Genomic DNA, 19,240 nt, shown 5'->3' on the forward strand with positions numbered 1-19,240 from the left:
GGTCCTTTATTTTAACCTGCTTCCCCCAGATATTTTTTCAAGACTTTAGTTGGCATCTTTCCTTTGTAGTCATTGGTTGTGTCTGATGCATGGACTTTCTCCATGCTCTGGGCATCTTCTAAAGTCTTCAGAGTTGGAAAGCATAAAGCCTCATCTTTGTCTATTTCTATTATTTGTTAGCAGTGTAATTTCATTAAATTTCATGGCCTTAACAATACTATTTATATGCTGATGACCCCCAAATTTCTGTCTACAGGCCAAACCTTCCCTTATCCTCATATAATCACCTGGATACTTCCTTTCTGCACTTGGAGACCTAATATCTATCTCAAATTCATGTCACTTTTTGTTACTCTTTTCACTCACACCACAAATTTAATCCATTACCAAGTCTGACCTTCCTGTCTCCTTATTATATCCTGAGGGCCTCCACTCTTTCCTGTAACTATTGTTTTCACTCAAGACTCAATATCCAGTATTTTTTGCCAAAATTTTTATAGTTTACTTGAAGATACTCTCACTTCTTTAATCTTATTTCTCTCTATTCTCCATGTAATAACCAGATGATTTTTTAAATTTTACTATTTTTATTTATTTATAAATAGTAAGTAAGGAAAGTCAGTGTTTCGGGCTACTCTCCCCCAAAGGTCATGAACATAAACTTCAGAAACATCTGGATTTTTAAAGACATAAGGTTTTGACAGTTACTTGGAAAGAAAAAAAGGGGTATGGGAAGATAAACCATCATACAGAAAGAACAGTCTTCAAGTGGAAGGGTAGAGAGAAATATCTAACGTATAATCTAAGAAAAATGCTATATGACATAGCAGATCATTACCAATTTTCACAACCACAGTCCACAAACCTAAAAAAGTATTTATGTCACAAGATTTAAAACCTTGTGATACAGATACGCAAAGGATGACTTTTTTTTTTTTTTTTTTTTTGTGGTACATGGGCCTCTCACTGTTGTGGCCTCTCCCGTTAAGGAGCACAGGCTCCGGACGCGCAGGCTCAGCGGCCATGGCTCACGGGTCCAGCCACTCCGCGGCATGTGGGATCTTCCCGGACCGGGGCACGAACCCGTGTCCCCTGCATCAGCAGGTGGACTCTCAACCACTGCGCCACCATGGAAGCCCAAGGATGACATTTTTTTTTAAAGGTGAATTTTAATTTTATTTATTTATTTATTTTGGCTGCATTGGTTCTTTGTTGCTGTGCACAGGCTTTCTCTAGTTACGGTGAGCGAGGCCTATGGGCTTCTCATTTTTGTGGCTTCTCTTGTTGTGGAGCACAGGCTCTAGGTTTGCAGGCTTCAGTAGTTGTGGCTCACAGGCTTAGTTGCTCGCCACATGTGGGATCTTCCTGGATCAGTGATCGAACCCGTGTCCCCTGCATTGGCAGGTAGATTCTTAACCACTGCACCACCAAGGAAGTCCAGGATGACATTTTTAAAGTGAAAACTAGTACATCTGTCTCCTACTATTACCTTGAATGGCATCCTGTTACTATTAGTATAATATCCAAATTCCTTCCAGGGTCCTCCTATACGTGAGCATTTCCTGACTACTGACTATATTTTTGTTTACTTCTTTGTATAAAAATATTTGAAGTATAACATAGTTAATTTTTACAATCAGCACACTGTATAATGAGTATTTAGATCAAGAATACCAGAGTACTGTGCCGGATGCCATTGTGTGAATATAAAATAATTTATTCATTCTGCATTCAGGCCTTTATGAGTAACCCTTCTATATAGTTTTATGTAAATGTCTTCCTTTATTTTTTTTTGAAAATATTTATTTCTAAATGGTTTAGACTTAATGTGAAATCCCAAGATTATACACAAATTTTATGCACATTGTTTTTGCAGATATCCTTAAGTGGTAATTTAACCACATTTGCTTTATCATAGTCTATCTATCTGTCATTACACACATACACACACACAGAGGTACATATTGTTTTCCTGAACTCTTTACCCCTAAATACCTAAGTGTGTATTTCCTAGAAACAAGGTCATTTTAAAAACATAAACAATACAGTTATCAAAATCAGAATATTAATATTGTTACAGAACTATTATCCAATCTACAGAGTTTATTCAGATTCTACTGATTGTCTCACTAATATTTTTTATAGTAAATGATAAAAAAAACCTTCTTTTGCTGTCTTGCTCATTCTTCCATGGGTACTCTGGCTTTAATCTAGACGTCAGAGCTTGCTAATTATGACTCAACTTCTTTAGGCAAGAAACTATATGGATGCAACAAAAGTGCAGTGAATACTTGTAAACCACTCATGACCATGCCTTGGAGAACTCATGCAGGAAAGAAACCCCATGAACGCTGTGATTGTAAGAGAGCCTTTCCCAGTAAGTTAAAGCTAATCACTCATCAGGAAACTCACACAGGAGAGAAAACATATGGATGCAATCAACGTCAGAAAGTCTTCATTACAAAGTCAGTGCTCACCTATCATCAGAAGACCCATCACAGAGAAGGGAAATCCTATGGATGCAGCAAATGTGGGAAAACTTTCCCTTGGAAGTCAAAACAACTCACTTTACATCAGAGGACTCATTCAGGAGAGAGACCTTTCAGATGCAGAGTATGTGATAAAGTCTTCATGGTTAAGACATATCTCACTGTACATCAGAGAACTCACACAGGAGAGAAACAATATGAATGCTCAGATTGTGAGAAAGGCTTCTCAAAAAAGGCTCAGCTCCTGATTCATCAGCGAATTCACACAGGAGAGAGACCATTTGGATGTAGTCAATGTCAGAAATCCTTCATTACAAAGTCAGCACTAATCTATCATCAGAAAACCCGTCACAGAGAAGGGAAATCCTATGGATGCAACAAATGTGGGAAAGCTCTTCCTTGGAGGTCAAAACTCATTTTACATCAGAGGACTCATTCAGGAGAGAGACCTTTCAGATGCAGAGTATGTGATAAAGCCTTCATGGTTAGGACACATCTCACTGTACATCAGAGAACTCACACAGGAGAGAAACCATATGAATGCTCAGATTGTGAGAAAGCCTTCTCAAAAAAGGCTCAGCTCCTGATTCATCAGCAAATTCACACAGGAGAGAGACCATATGGATGCAGTGAATGTCCACAAGCCTTCATCCAGAAGTCAGATCTCAGTAATCATAAGAAAACTCATCATGCAGTAGGGAAATCCCATGAATGCAGTGAATGTGGGAAGGTTTTGTCCTCTAAGTCAACTCTCATTATACATCGGAGAAGCCATACAGGTGAGAAACCCTTCAAATGCAGTGCATGTGATAAAGCCTTCACATCAAAGGCACATCTCATTGTACATGAGAGAATTCATACAGGAGAGAGACCGTATGAATGCTTAAATTGTGAGAAAGCCTTCTCCACTAAGGCACATCTCATGATTCATCAGCGAATTCACACAGGAGAGAGGCCTTATGGATGTAATGAATGTCAACAAGCTTTCATCCAGAAGTCAGGTCTCACTAACCATCTACAAAATTGTCATTCTGGGGTAAAGTCGTATGGATGCAGTGAATGTGGGAAGGTTCTGTCCTGTAAGTCAACTCTCATTATACATCAGAGAACCCATACAGGTGAGAAACCGTTCAAATGTAGTGTATGTGACAAAGCTTTCGCAGCTAAATCCTATCTTACTGTACATCAGAGAATTCATACAGGAGAGAGACCATATGAATGCTGCAATTGTAAGAAAACGTTTGCTACTTTGTCAACTCTCATTGGTCACCGGAGAACTCACACAGGAGAGAGACCCTATAGGTGCAATGAATGTCAGAAAGCCTTCTTTCGGAAATCAGCCCTGGCTAATCATCAGCAAACTCAGCATAGAGGAAAATCCTCTATGCAATGACTGTGGGAATGTGAGAAATCTCTTTTGATTAATCTTATCTACTCAGAGAACTCATACAGAATAGAAATGCCTATGAACGCTCTGATTATATAGACCCTTTTGGAACTCCTGTAGGAAAGAAACCTTATATATGGAATGAAAGTTGTACATCTTCCACCTGAAGACATCTCATTATACCATAGGGAATCTCACCAAAAAAAGAAACATTATAAAGGCAGCAATTGTCAAAAGACTTTATTTGAAAGTCACAGCCTATGCATTTATGAGGTAAAAACCTATGGATGCAGGGAAAGTGGGAAATTATTCTTTTTCAAGTCATATTTGTTAGACATTATGGTATTCATTCAGGAGAGGGACCCTACAGTTGCAGTGAATGCAGCCAAGCTAAGAAAAATTACATCTCATTGTACATAAAAATAGAAATTTCAGGAATGTTGTGATAATGACAGTATTCCCTAGAAACTCAAAACTCTTTGAACATCTTGTACAGGAGAGAGATCCTGTAGGTGCAGTGAATGTGGTAGTCTTAATGCATATCTTCCGATAATGCATGTCTTCCTTACATCAACAAACCCAGGTAGGAGGAAAGCCTTGTTAATGTAGTACATCCTTCATATAGATGTCAAAGCTCGCTAATCATCCACAGATTCATATAAGAGATAAATATTTTTGAAACAAGGAATGTGGAAAGCTTTTGAAAGTGACATATTAAACACCAGTTACTTAATTCAGGAGAGAGTCCAGTGGATATAGTTAAAGTCTGCCTTTCGCCACAAACGGGTGCGAATTGCAGTGATTGTCAAAATGCTTTATTTACAATTCAGAGCTCCTTAATTGCCCACTAACTCATATAGCAGAAAGACTCCATTCTCAGGGGGATAATTTCTAGATTCAATGAAGTTATAAAATCCTTAAGGAATGATATTTCTATACTACTCCAGTAAACTTCTACTTCAGTAAACTCATACATTACAGAAAAACTGTGATTATAGTCACTGAAAATGCTTCCTATGGAGGATTGGCTATCATTAAGTACCATGAGCTCTTGAAAACAGAAACAATTTGCTCCACACAGAGACTTTATGAATGTGGCAAAAGCATCAGTGATAAATTATATTTTATTTTTGCATTTCATGGTTTTATTTCTTCACATCTGACTGTATCTTAAACTGTGATGCATGTTATAGTTGATGGAATGTCATCATTTCATTGTTAGGGCTTTTCTACATTTGGTGGCATTCTAGATTTGAGTAATTAAGTAAAATCTGGAAACTATAGAATGAAATAATTTTCTAAGGGTTTAATATAATTGTTTTAGAAAGGATTCCAGAGAATATTCTACTACAAATATTAGGTATTTTCACTGCAAATACAATGCTGTTTGAATATAGAAAAAAAACAGAACATAAGGATCAGTTGGATTTCAACCAAGGTTTGTAAGAGTTATGTTGTAGACTATATACTACATAAAATGGGCTTTATGTATTTAATTTTATTTTTATTTTTGGAATTACATGAAGAATGTAATTTTTAGAGTTTAATAAATTTCCAGCATAGGCATAGAATGTTGAGTAATATAATCTAATATAAATAGAAATGTTCTATTTCCTTATAAATCAAAATTTAATATGTAATTTGACTCATTAATAAGTCTAAAGAATTACATCACATAAGTTTGTTGTCCTTATTTTTACTGTCTTTCTTAGTATTTCTGCCAACTGTGATGATACATCACTTCTTAAAGCCTACATTTTTCTAGAGCCTTATTTTTGAAATATCCAAAGATGATAAAAGATGTACATAAAATACTAAAAAACAAGAAGCACATGAGACTGAAGGAGGGAAGAAGACAGGGTTATGTGTGGTGAGTTCAAGTGCATTGTATTTCCACTGCTGTGTCAAACAGGAACTTTGGAATCATTATTATAACATGTCCTTGGGCACTACAAACATTTCCTTTCCTCTTAGCATTTCCTAAAATGCCTGGTATTATTCTAATATTAAGAATAATTGCAGAAATTGGAACTCTTGCACATTGCTGGCATATAAAATGGTTCCATTGCTATGGAAAAAAAAGTTGGTGGTCTCTCTAAAAAGTTAAATATAGAAGTACTATATGACCCAGGAATTCCACTCTTGGGTATATACCCAATGAAATTGAAAACAGGTACTTAAATACTTGCATAACGTTATTCATAGCAGCACTATTCACAATAGCCAGAAGGTGGAAACAACTCAGATGCCCAGCAGTGGGTTATTGGAAAAACAAAATGTGGTATGTGTATATACATGTACCTATACATACACATATATGTATAATGGAATATTAATCACCTATACAAGTGAAGTATCGGCATACATTATAACATGAATAAGCCTCAAAAACAGTACACTGAGTGAAAGAAGCCAGACACAAGAGATCACATATTGTATTTCTATTTATATGAAATGTGCAGAATAGGTAAATCTATAGAGACATAAAGCAAATTGGTGGTTACCAGGACCTGGGGGGAAGGAAAAATTGAGACTGAATGATTAATGGATATGTAGTTTTCTTTTAGAATAATGAAAATGTTTTGAAACTAGATAGAGGTGGTGGTTGCATAACATTGTCAATAGAGTAAGTGGTCACAGAATTGTATACTTTGAAATGGTTAATTTTATATTTTGTGAATTTTTACATCAATAAAAGTATATTTGAAAAGAATAACATTGCAAGAAACTTTGCACTCAAAATGCAGATAAAAATCAAGTTGCTTACAAAAAAAAAACCTGCTCAGCAAAACCGGTGTAAATATATCTTTTTTTTTTTGCGGTACGCGGACCTCTCACTGCTGTGGCCTCTCCCATTGCGGAGCACAGGCTCCAGACGCGCAGGCTCAGCGGCCATGCCTCAAGGGTACAGCCGCTCCGCGGCATGTGGGATCTTCCCGGACCGGGGCACGAACCCGTGTCCCCTGCATTGGCAGGCAGACTCTCAACCACTGCGCCACCAGGGAAGCCCAAATATATCTTCTTTAACTTAATAGATATTAGCTACCAGAACTTTATAGCTAACATCATATTTAATGATGAAAGTTTGAAGACGTTCCCTAGTTGTTCACCATTGAGGTACAAGTCTGCTGCCTCTATTCCTGCTTAACACTCTGCTGGAGGTCTTAACCAGCACAGCATGACAGTAATAACAACTAAAGGGTTTAAAATAGGAAACAAACTTGTCATTATTTGCAGATGATGTGATTGCCTATGTGGAAAGAGGAGAACCCACAGACAACCATGTAAAATAATGAGAGTTCACCGTATAGCACAGGGAACTATATTCAATATCCTGTCATAAACCATAATGGAAAAGAATATAAAAAAAGAATGTGTATATATATGTATGTATGTAGATATATATATGTGTATATATATATATATATAAAACTGAATCAATTTGCTGTACAGCAGAAATTAAGTCAACATTGTAAATCAACTATACTTCAAGAAAAAAAAATAAAAGGAATCTAGTAGAATTCTCTAGATGCTTGCTTGCAACTTCAGGCACTAGCGATAATCAGAACACTTTTGAAAAGTTCTCTATTCACAATAAAAATTATGAGAGAATTTGAAAGATTTATATCACTTTATTGAAAGACCTTTAAGATGACCAAAATAAAGGAAGTAGATTGTCTATTAAGTGAGAAGGCTCAGTATAACAAAGATAATGGTTCGCCTCCAATAAATAAGTCTTTTAAGTACCAAGATGCAAATAAACATTGTTGAACATCCAAGAACATGCATGAACTTTTTTTTTTTTTTTTGCGGTATGCAGGCCTCTCACTGTTGTGGCCTCCCCTGTTGCGGAGCACAGGCTCCGGACGCGTAGGCCCAGTGGCCATGGCTCGGGCCCAGCCGCTCCACGGCATGTTGGATCTTCCCGGACCGGGGCACGAACCCGTGTCCCCTGCATCGGCAGGCGGACTTTCAACCACTGCGCCACCAGGGAAGCCCTCTTTTTTTTTTTTTTTTTAACAAAAGGTTCAGAGCCAGCATGACTAAGCACAGGCAACAGAGCACAAAAGTTAAAGTAAAAAACAGATGTAATATGGAGTCAGTTATTCTTCCCTATTATAACACTGAAGCTCAGAGTCCAGTATGAACATGACAGATCTCATCCCCATGACCCTGGGGGTGGGTTTGGGGCAGGAATTGGAGATGAGGATCCACTTTGCTGTCTCAGCACAGCGCTGAGTGCCCTGTCTATCCCACGCTCCCTCACACACACACAGTTCACAGCAGTGGACTCAGGAAAGTTTCCCCCTCAGCTGCACCTGCTCTTAATTAATTCTGTCTTAATCCCCAGGACCTGCAGATGCTGGCTTGGGACTAACGTTTACCGCTTCTTTGCAGATACACCACAATCCCTTTGCAGATAATGTCGGTGCCTCACAGGTGACAGGGTAATTGCAGAGATTTGGGGGGAGATGGACTCGTGATCTCAAGACACATAACCGCTTTGGCTTACATGGCACGTATTTACTGACGGCCACAGTCCTGCTGCCCGTTTCCAAAGCAGAGATAAACTCTGGTGAGTGTTTGCTTATGGCTCGGACTTGAACAAGTTTTGGGAGACAGTGCCTAAGAGGAGAGAGCAGCTGAGGAACTGGACAGGACAGAGGTTTCCCCTTGGGTCTCAGGACAGTTTTGTCTCAGCTGGACTCTTTCCTGGACTGAGAGAGGGATGGGGAAGGTGTAACACCGGAGACCACACAGCAGCAGTAGATGGTCGTGGGTACTCGGCTGGAAGGGGAATGGACATTGCCGAGGCTGAGTCCAGCCTGAGGATAAGGGTTGCTTTTCTTCCTACTGCTCTTTCCCTTTAAGATTGGAGACTAGGTTTTCCATCAACTCAAACCACTGAGAACTAGACTCAGAGTTGAGAAATTTCGATGTCTAGAGTTCAGGGTTAATGTTCAGACGGTTCAGCTGTGGTCCCTGTTCTCTGCACACACATTTGCACTCAGACTCACACTGCTCCACTATTGCCCTCACAGACAGACTCCAGAATCTGGATGGACCTGGAGAAACGCATGGGCATGGGACCTAGAGGGGTTACAGTATTGTATGCTTTTCTTTGCCACTGAAAGGCACAGTTTAAAAGCAATCCTGCATAAGAGTCCAGCCTCTGGAGGCCAGAGCGGCTTATCTTCAATTCCTGGCTCTGCCTCCTACAGTCTGGGGGATTGGGAGCTCCTCAGTGAGTCTCAGCTTCCCAACCTGTGAGCCAGGAATAGGAACAGTGTCACTCTGAATACTGAATAGAGTGAATGAACATTAAAGAGGGTGATATGCCGGCCCACAGCAAGTCTCTAGCAAATGGTAGTCATGACGGTCTCTCCCGCATGATTCTAGAGCCAGTATTTTGCAGCCAGACACACAGCTGGTCACACTGTCATCAAACTTCACCCTATCTCTCTGTAATTCTATATTGATTCCCCAATTCCATCTTGTGTTGTTTTGGACATTTTGTGGGAAGAATCTGAATGACTCTTCTCTCTGTGTGTTTGTGTGTGTGTGTGTGAGAGAGAGACAGACAGAGAGACTGTATCTAGACCACACCCACATTTACCAGTATACCAGTGAATTAATCCCAAGAAAACTTATGAATAATGAGACATTACATCCAAACATTATCTCTTATTCAGCAAAGAAGGCTATCGAAGATGTACTTAGGAATTTCTTCTCAGCAAAGATTTCCATAGCAGAGGATAACCCCTTTAAACAGATCCGTGTTTTTCTTTTTTTGCTTTGGCTTTGTGATGCAGTGCCCCTTAGACCTTAAAAGGGGGAAAAAATCTGCTTTCTCTCTTTTTTAAATTTTATTCAACATAGTTTTGGAAGTTTTAGCCACAGCAATCAGAGAAGAAAAAGAAATAAAAGGAATCCAAATCGGAAAAGAAGAAGTAAAGCTGTCACTGTTTGCAGATGACATGATACTATACATAGAGAATCCTAAAGATGCTACTAGAAAACTACCAGCGCTAATCAATGGATTTGGTAAAGTAGCAGGATACAAAATTAATGCAGAGAAATCTCTTGCATTCCTATTTATTGTAGTTGATTTACAATGTGTTAATTTCTGCTGTACAGCAAAGTTATTCAGTTATACATATACATATATATACACATATGTGTGTGTGTATATATACATATATGTATACATTCTTTTTCATATTCTTTTCCATTATGGTTTATCACAGGATATTGAACATAGTTCCCTGTGCTATACAGTAGGATTTTGTTGTTTATCAAAAATCTTTCTTAAAATTGGCTAGTAGGATTTGAATTATCCACTGACTGACTTTGAATTAGAAACTTCCATACTGAGTCACCTTTAATCTAGTAACAAAAGAGAAACCAGTCTGATTTAAATTTATTTTAAAACTAATACTCAGACAGTATTTACATACCTTGGGTCAGATCAGACCTAGCCTGCCATTTACTGGAATTTAGTGACCTTGAGAAAGTTTAAAAAAATCTCTCTGCCTCATTTTCCATCCATGTAAAATAGAACAAGAATATTCTTTTACACTGAGCATTCAGTATTAACTTATATGAAGGGCCTGTTCGTAGCCCTACATGCGAAAGCTCATCAATAAATTGTATCTCCTGGTATTTTCTCTGAACGGACTGTGAGCCGCTTACTGGAAAATGGATTAGAAATACAGAAATTGGTAGCTCTGTTCTAATTTCACCCCTTCTTTATCTGTGTTTCTATCTTCCTAATCACTTCCACTTGTCATATCTCTCTTTATACTTCCCCCTTATGTGAATAAGTCTCTTCCAAATCCAACCTGCCTTTTCTTTTATTGTCTTCAAGTCAGTCTCCTTGAAGATACAGGGTTTGTTTCCAGCACTCTGGCAGCCGGGAACTCTCTCAAACATCACTGTCCCCAGCTCCAAGTAGCAAGTCTGACTGACTGTGCCTGACCCACCAGTTCTTGATCTGTTCTTTACAATTCCATTTTCATTTTCATATTTATTTCTGCCTGATGCTTGCCTCTATGGCACTTGCAGTACTCAAGGTTTTCCCACTTGTCCCTGCTGTCAATTTCTTTTTTTTTTTTTTTCCATAAAGAGAAACCCATGAAGCACCAAGCACCAGGTGGAAAAAGCAAACTCAGCAGACATCTTGAGTCCTATTGCAGAAACTTTTCATCTATAGCAAACTAAGCCCATGCGCCACAACTACTGAGCCTGCACTCTAGAGCCCAGGAGCCACAACTACTGAGCCCGTACGCCTAGAGCAACAAGAGAAGCCACCGCAATGAGAAGCCTGCACACCACAATGAAGAGTAGCTCCCGCCAGCCGCAACTAAAGAAAGCCTGTGCACGGCAACGAAGACCCAATGCAGCCTAAATAAATAAATAAAATTTAAAAACTGTGAGAGCAGTGCCTGGCGCAGGGTCAATACTCAGTACATTGTCACTCTTTGTATGTTTATTTTTCTGGTCTCACAAAACATGGATTACAGTGCACATTTCATCGTGAGCCTAGAGCAGGGCTGGGATATGGTAGGATATGATGTATCAGGCCCACGTGTCATTCTAAGAGTTAACTTGGAAGGAAACACTAATTCACCCAGGCCTGATTTGATCCATAACAAGGCTGTCATTCTCTATCATGTTTTAGAGGCTTTGACCCTGGCAGGACCCCTCATTACTGGAGTAAACGAGGGTGGTCATGTTGACTAAGGTCAGTGGGGAGGGAACTGTGGAGGAGCTCAGCAGTACTGTCTTTAGGTCTCTTTTGGAGCCAACATTGTTACTTTATATGTAGAAAAGTCTCCTCAGGACAGACATGCAAGTGGGTCCTGTTACAATTTGTGCTGAAGGAGAAACATTAGAAAAAAGACATAAATAGATCACAAAAGGCAGAGATATGGTGGCAATCAAACTGATTTGTAGGTAGATCTAATATAATAGTCCCAGACTCTAACCCAGATCTTCAACCTTTATTCTTCAGGCCCAGCTGCTTTTGGGGACACACTTTCTCCTTAGTATGTGGAGTCCCTCATGATATTCAAACAAAACTATCATTTTTTATTGTTGTAAGAGCTTAGTCTTATATATAACTTTCTTTGTTCCCTGGTATACCGTATTGACATTAAAATGGAAAAAGCAGAATCCTGGAGAAATTTGCTGCTTATTAACTATTTTTGAAAACCATTCTTGTTTGTTGGTAAAGATGGTATTAAATTCATCTATTGGGTTATTTTTAATCCTTTGTGTGTGTGTGTGTGTGTGTGTGTGTGTGTGTGTGTGTGTATTTTAACTAGGAAAAAAATGTCAAAAAGTCAGTCATATACCTTGCCTCCTATGGGGCCATGAGTAACTGTGATGCTTCCAGAAATGTGATGGACGGCCACATGGGAGAGTGGTTGAGCATGGTTCTGATGAAATTCAATTACTATCGTTTCACAAAAATTTGCTGACCATGTCCTGCGGGCCACATAGTCCGCTGAGTGCTGGCTGGGTAGAGGTACCAGGACAGACATGCCTCCTGATACTAAATTTAAGCTCAAGGGGTGAAATGCAGATTAAGTACAAAATCTTAGGTAAATAGCAGAAGGAGACCTGGATGAAAGCTAAAGAATTTTTGCTCTAAGAGAAAATAACTGGTGGTACCTAATTTAGAATGAAGGATTAGAGGTGGCCTCTCAGATAGAGTGATGTTCGCTGAGACCAAAATAATGACTATGCCGGTATATACAGTAGATTGTGGGAAATGCTGCAGGCAGAAAGAAGAGAATGTCAGATGTCCCTGATGTAGGAATGAGCCTGAAAACTCAAGTCATCAAAAAGACACCTGTGTAACTGAAGTGTCCTGGGTGAGGAGAGGAACAGTGGAAGATAAAGCTGGGACAGGATGAAGGATTTTGTCTTTTATCCTAAATAGACTGGGAATTCTGTCAAAGCTTATCGAGGGGAGTGATGTGATACAAACCAGGTTTGAAATGTACCAGTCTGCCTGCTTTGGAGAATGCATGGGAGGGAAGCAAGGGTGCAGTCAGGTTTAAATGGGAGAAAAGATTCAACATCGTCACTATTTGCTGATAACAGCCTTGCCGGACAGTCCAAGAGAATCAATGGAAAGAATATGAATAGCAATGGGATTGTTCTGTTAGAGGGATAAGAAATGATAATCAATAGCTTTCTTGTACACAAGCAAGAAAAATTAGAAAATAAGAAGCAAATCAGGGCTTCCCTGGTGGCGCAGTGGTTGAAAGTCCGCTTGCCGATGCAGGGGACACGGGTTCGTGCCCCGGTCCAGGAAGATCCCACATGCTGCGGAGAGGCTAGGCCCGTGAGCCATGGCCGCTGAGCCTGCGCGTCCGGAGCCTGTACTCCGCAATGGGAGAGGCCACAGCAGTGAGAGGTCCGTATACCGCAAAAAAAAAAAGAAGCAAATCAATATGCAGCCTCCCCCCAAAAAAAACAGGTTAAGAAGAAATGTGCAAGCTGAAAATAAGAAAAATCATTGCCTTAAAAGCAGTAAAGAAGGGGAAATAATTAAGAAATATATCTCACAATATTATATGGATGTTAGTTGCTCTGTCTTTATCTGTGAATTTAGAGAAATTTCAACCAAAACTTAAACTGATCCTATAATTCATTTAGAGGAGAAAATCACAAATAATTTGAAAAGAAAACAATACTTAAAAGAGACCTGCCAGGTATGCCTATCCTAGATCAGTTATGGTAGTAATTAAAAGTGCCATTTTAAGTTCTTTCTGCTTTTTTTTTTTTTTTTTTTTGAGGGGAATATTTGTTTTACTACATAAATGTTTGGTATTTTCTGTTCAGGTTTGTTTTGTTTTTATTTATTTATTTTTGGCTGTGTTGGGTCTTTGTTGCTGTGCGTGGGTTTTCTGTAGTTGCGGCGAGCAGGGGCTACTCTTAGTTGCAGTACGTGGGCTTCTCATTGTGGTGGTTTCTCTTTTTTTTTTTTTTTTTTTTAATAAGTTTATTTATTTTTGGCTGTGTTGGGTCTTTGTTTCTGTGCGAGGGCTTTCTCTAGTTGCGGCAAGCGGGGGCCACTCTTCATCGCGGTGCGCGGGCCTCTCACTATCGCGGCCTCTCTTATTGCCGAGCACAGGCTCCAGACGCGCAGGCTCAGTAGTTGTGGCTCACGGGCCTAGTTGCTCCGTGGCATGTGGGATCCTCCCAGACCAGGGCTCGAACCCGTGTCCCCTGCATTAGCAGGCAGATTCTCAACCACTGCGCCACCAGGGAAGCCCGGTGGTTTCTCTTATTGCGGAGCACAGGCTCTAGGCGCATGGGCTTCAGTAGTTGTGGCACGCAGGTTCAGTAGTTGTGGCTCGTGGGCTCTAGAGCACAGGCTCAGCAGTTGTGGCAAGTTAAGAATCCGTCTGCTAATGCAGGAGACACGGGTTCAATCCCTGGTCTGGGAAGATCCCACATGCTGCAGAGCAACTAAACCCGTGCATCACAACTACTGCGCCTGCGCTCTAGAGCCTGCGAGCCACAAATACTGAAGCCCGCTCACTCTAGGGCCTGCATGCTGCAACTGCTGAGCCTGCATGCTGCAACTACTGAAGCCCCTGTGCCTAGAGCCCGTGCTCTGCAACAAGAGAAGCCACCGCAATGAGAAGCCTGCTCGCCACAACTAGAGAAAGCCCGTGCGCAGCAACAAAGACCCAACGCAGCCAAAAAAAAAAAAAAAAAAAAGGCTGCACCATGCAGCATGCAGAATCTTAATTTCCCAAACAGGGATCAAACCCTTGCCCCCTGCAGTGGAAGTATGGAGTCTTAACCACTGAACCGCCAGGGAAGTCCCACCCAAAAATGTATATATATGTATTTTTGTGTGTATATATATGTATATACACATTCACACAAGGATATACGGATGTCCAGCACATGACAGACATACACCCAAGATACTGATGATGGAAAGATTTGGACGACACTGACTAAGCCATGTGGAGGCTTCCAGCTTCACTCAGAAGGCAGACAAACAATCAAATAAATACAATAGTGCATAAGTGTTAGTGTTATCTTGATGCTTTGTGATTGTTTTTCCTTTGAAGTCATTGATGGAAGGATGGAAGTGAAGTTGGACAGAAATAATTTGGGGATATATCATAAGTTTAATGGTTTATTAGGGCAATTATTAAATCGGATGCAATATTGTATATTGATAAACAGTGCTGGCTTTGTGTGCCAACAATAATTATAACTCACGGGAAGCAGCTTATTATAAGATTTAGGGTATTTACCTATAAAATTAATAAATTGTATCTTATTAGATTATTGTGCAAAACTAAATGGTGAGGAGGCAGGACTTCCAAAATAGCAGAGGACCTGTGTAAACCCACTGTTTTATGAAAGCAACATAAATACTGGAAAAATGCAGCTCTATGTACAGTAGCCAAGACACGGAAGTAACCTAAGTGTCCATCGACAGATGAATAGATAAAGAAGATGTGGCACATACATACAATGGAATATTACTCAGCCATAAAAAGAAACGAAATTGAGTTATTTGTAGTGAGGTGGATGGACCTAGATTCTGTCATACAGAGTGAAGTAAGTCAGAAAGAGAAAAACAAATACCGTATGCTAATGCTAACGCATATATATGAAATCTAAAAAATACGGTACTGATGAACCTAGTGGCAGGGCAGGAATAAAGACACAGACATAGAGAACGGACTCGCGGACACAGAGGGGGAAGGGGAAGCTGGGACGAAGTGAGACAGTATCATGGACGTATATACACTACCAAATGTAAAATGGATGGCTACTGGGAAGCAGCTGCATAGCACAGGGAGATCAGCTCTGTGCTTTGTGACCACCTAGAGGGGTGGGATAGGGAGGGTGGGAGGGAGACGCAAGAGGGAGGAGATATGGGGATATATGTATATGTATAGCTGATTCACTTTGTTGCACAGCAGAAACTAACACAACACTGTAAAGCAATTATACTCCGATAAAGATATTTTTAAAAATTAAAAAATACTGGAAAAATGATTAAAGTCAACTTTATTACGACTCTAGAAATTAACCAAAGGCGTACAAACAACCTGAAGAGCATTTTTAGTCAAGAAAAAATTTTGAACCTCAGTAAAAACAGTGGGGTTTGTGGAGTTCTAACTTTGTTTACTCCCATCCCCCCTCCGCAGTTCTGCAATAGCTTTAGAAAAACAGTAACCTCACAGCTACAGTAGCCATGAAAACCATTTGGCAAAAAACAGTCTCAATTGTTTAACACTGTGGTAGCTTAAGGCCGCAAAAACAGTTGGGGAAAACATTAGCTCAGCCAAAAATTTTAAAAGGAATGTCTGAAGAATGAGATATTCACAAGGAGCTGTTAAGCACTATGACACATTCCTGAGGATCTAAAAGGCCACACACCTACACAGGGATATGTACATGCCCAGAAAAGACCTGAAGGTCACTGATAATTCACCTCTGGCTGACCTTGAAATCCTGCAGCAGGAAGAGAAGGCTAGGGCAGACTTGTAAACTGCCTGAGCATCGAAGTAGTAGTAGAGGGAGGGGTTGGGGAATACATTAGGAGTATGGGACTAACAGATATACGTGACCATATAGAAAGTAGATAAACACAAGGATTTACTGTAGAGCACAGGGAACTATATTCCATCTCTTGTAATAACATAATGGAAAAGAATCTGAAGCTGTACACCTGACACTAACACAATATTGTAAATCAACAATAGTTAAAATTTAAAAAATAATAAAAAAGGGCTTCCCTGGTGGCACAGTGGTTGGGAGTCCGCCTGCTGATGCAGGGGACACGGGTTCGTGCCCCGGTCCGGGAAGATCCCACATGCCACGGAGCGGCTGGGCCCGTGAGCCGTGGCCTCTGAGCCTGCGCGTCCAGAGCCTGTGCTCCGCAACGGGAGAGGCCACAGCAGTGAGAGGCCCGCGTACCGCAAAAAAAAAATAAAATAAAATAATAATAATAATATAATAAAAAATAAAGTAGTGGAGCATTAAGGCACAAACTACCCTTGGCAAAAGGTGAAGAACTCACTGACTCAGGACAACTAAGGAAGCTAACCCGGCAGAGACTTCAGTGACTGCACCCTGCAAGGGAAACAGACCAGGAATGTCACTGAACTAACTGCAACAACAGTAACAGCAATAGCAACGAATTCTGAGGAGAAGGGGCATCTGATACCGAAAGTAACAACACTGTATTTTCTAAAACGTCTAGCTTCGGCAAAAAAGTGATACACAAAGAACAGGAAAGTATGGCCTTTACACAGGAAAAAAAGCAATCCATAGACACTATCTGAGGGGTCTCCTATGTCATTACTACACGAAGACATTAAATCAGCTATTATAAATATGTTTGAGGACCTAAAAGAAACCATCTCTGAAGAACTGAAGGGAAGTATGACACTTCCAACTTTTGTGGAAGTTGACAAGTTGAGGTAAAATTTTATGGGAAAATATAAAGGGCCAAGAAAACAAGGACACTCTTGTAGAAAAAGAATACAGTAGGCGGCCTTGCTTTATCAGACCTAAGACTTAGAAACGATCCCGTAGCAAAATCAGAGTAGTATTGGCCCAGGAATAAACGAGAGAGCAATGGAACAGAACAACGTCCTAAATCAGGGCCATACAGATATGGACGCTTGATTTATGATGGAGACGAAACTGCCGAACAGTGCAGAAGAGCCTCACTTTAAATAAAGCTGCTGGGACAATTATCTATACAGAGGAAAAAAGAAAGTTGATCCCTGTATCACAGTATTCACAAAAACAAATGATTGGGCGGGTTGTGACTATTCAAGGTACACAGAATCCTTCTTGAATGTATTTGTTACTGAGTGCAAGTCCATGTGCCCCATGCACAGTGAGGCGAAACAATACCAAAACGTCGGAGTTTGGAGCAGAGAAAGGTTTATCGCAGGGCCGTGCAAAGAGACCGGTGGTTCATGCCATAAAAACCCTGAACTCCCAGAAAGCTTTCAGCAAAGCCCCTTTACAGGAAAGGTGAGAGAGGGGTGTGGTTAGTTTTTGCACACTTCTTGCTGTCAGATCCCTTGTTCTTGAGGTCAGGTCACGACGTTCCTGGAAACCTCCACCAAAACAAATGTTATTCTCTGTTCTGACAAGAAAGGGCAAGGTCCCAAGGCTCAGCTTTCACAAGTCCAGGCCCTGGCTAAGAGGAGGGTTGCCCTGCGCAGGCCGGTTGCCCTGCCCAGGAGCGTTGGTCCAGCACCCAGACTAGATGCTCCCGCCAGTGCCCAGGCCTGGCTGAAGACGTGGATCTCAGCTGGCGGTGCCCTCAGGGCCAGGTCTCCAGACCCTGCCCAGCTGTCATCACTGAGGGAGCCGGGTGTCCAGGCCCCAGTCAGACTTCAGGCTCCTCTGGCAGCGCAAACAGGGGCAGGGTCCTGCAGACTCCGACCCATGGAGACCACTGCCGCCATTAGGTCCCAGAGGCAGGGATGGGGGAGAGGTTCCCGTCTGTTTCAAGGCCCGGGCCCAGCCAGTGGGCGGCAGTGGCGAGGGCTCTCCAGCTCTGCAGCACACAGTCCTCAGACTGTCCCCAGGCCCCCCACCTCACCCGCCAGGCCCAAGGCCAGGGGTCCTCGAGGGTCCCTCGGAAGAGGTCCCCATCTGCCTCTCACCGCACTCTCTTCCGGGTGGTCCACTGCGACAGAGCGGGACCTCTAACCCCTGGAGCTAAGTGCTGCGCGCCCGCGCCGCCTCTATTACAGAGTCACCTTGTACCGTGAGACAGAAGTGATACTCTTTTGGCGGGGATTGTGGTTGCCAGTGTCTACTCCACAAAACATATCTGCCCCGGTCCTCACCCCCTCACGGTCTCGCCTCACGAAGTACATCCACGAGTGCTCTCCTCGTAACACCACTGCTCCTTCAGCTACAGCTCTAGCCTCCTAATCCCCATTCTCTCCAACGTTTAACCGGCATCCTGTCTGCAAACGCTCCCCATTTCTCTGTCCCGAAGCCCCAACCTTCCCAACACGGCCACGTCTTTCCTGCGGCATAAAAAGGGATCTTAGAGTGGGCGCGGCCATTCTGCTTAGGCCTGGCCTGTGACTGGTTTACCTCCCGGGTCAGGTCGGAAGACTGTAGGCGAGAGTGCTGAAACGCTACTGAAGATGTAGCTGAGCAGCTGCAAAGATGGAACAGCCCAGGATGAAAAATCTTGGAGACACCGGTTGAATTTCCGCCTCTCCGTACTGGTCGGCAGGACGGTCCAAAATGGCGGCGCACTAGCCAATATGGCCGCTCCCAACGTAATGTAACGCCATGGGCGCGGCCATATTGCACGGCACTAATTCCTCCA

At 41.5% G+C, this 19,240-nt stretch overlaps 1 protein-coding gene and 1 long non-coding RNA gene across 28 annotated transcripts in view; one reads left to right on the forward strand and one right to left on the reverse strand.

The window, feature by feature from the left end:
• The window catches only part of ZNF577 (zinc finger protein 577), a 39,265-nt gene extending 27,119 nt beyond the window's left edge, over nucleotides 1-12,146 (forward strand). For 4 of the 27 annotated variants that reach the window (XR_011376983.1, XR_011376971.1, XR_011376973.1 and 1 more), the window contains 3 exons: nucleotides 5,589-5,746; nucleotides 8,275-8,452; nucleotides 11,003-12,146. Coding sequence is in view for 5 of the 27 variants with exons in the window: in XM_070044259.1 (XP_069900360.1) it covers nucleotides 990-1,162; nucleotides 2,252-3,882 (1,804 nt within the window). In the remaining 22 variants the exon portion in view is untranslated. Of the gene's footprint in view, nucleotides 1-989; nucleotides 1,163-2,251; nucleotides 6,658-7,696; nucleotides 8,453-11,002 lie in introns of those variants that run through there. The other 23 variants (XR_011376963.1, XR_011376966.1, XR_011376965.1 and 20 more) reach the window with 16 other exon arrangements.
• Nucleotides 1-19,208, reverse strand: part of LOC132593969 (uncharacterized) — a 38,675-nt gene extending 19,467 nt beyond the window's left edge. The window contains exon 1 of the long non-coding RNA XR_009560085.1: nucleotides 19,000-19,208. This is a non-coding gene — a long non-coding RNA (uncharacterized lncRNA). The remainder of the gene's footprint in view (nucleotides 1-18,999) is intronic.
• Nucleotides 19,209-19,240: the final 32 nt, after the last annotated feature.

The sequence above is a fragment of the Globicephala melas genome, chromosome 19 (assembly GCF_963455315.2).
Source record: "Globicephala melas chromosome 19, mGloMel1.2, whole genome shotgun sequence".
Lineage (NCBI taxonomy): Eukaryota > Metazoa > Chordata > Mammalia > Artiodactyla > Delphinidae > Globicephala > Globicephala melas.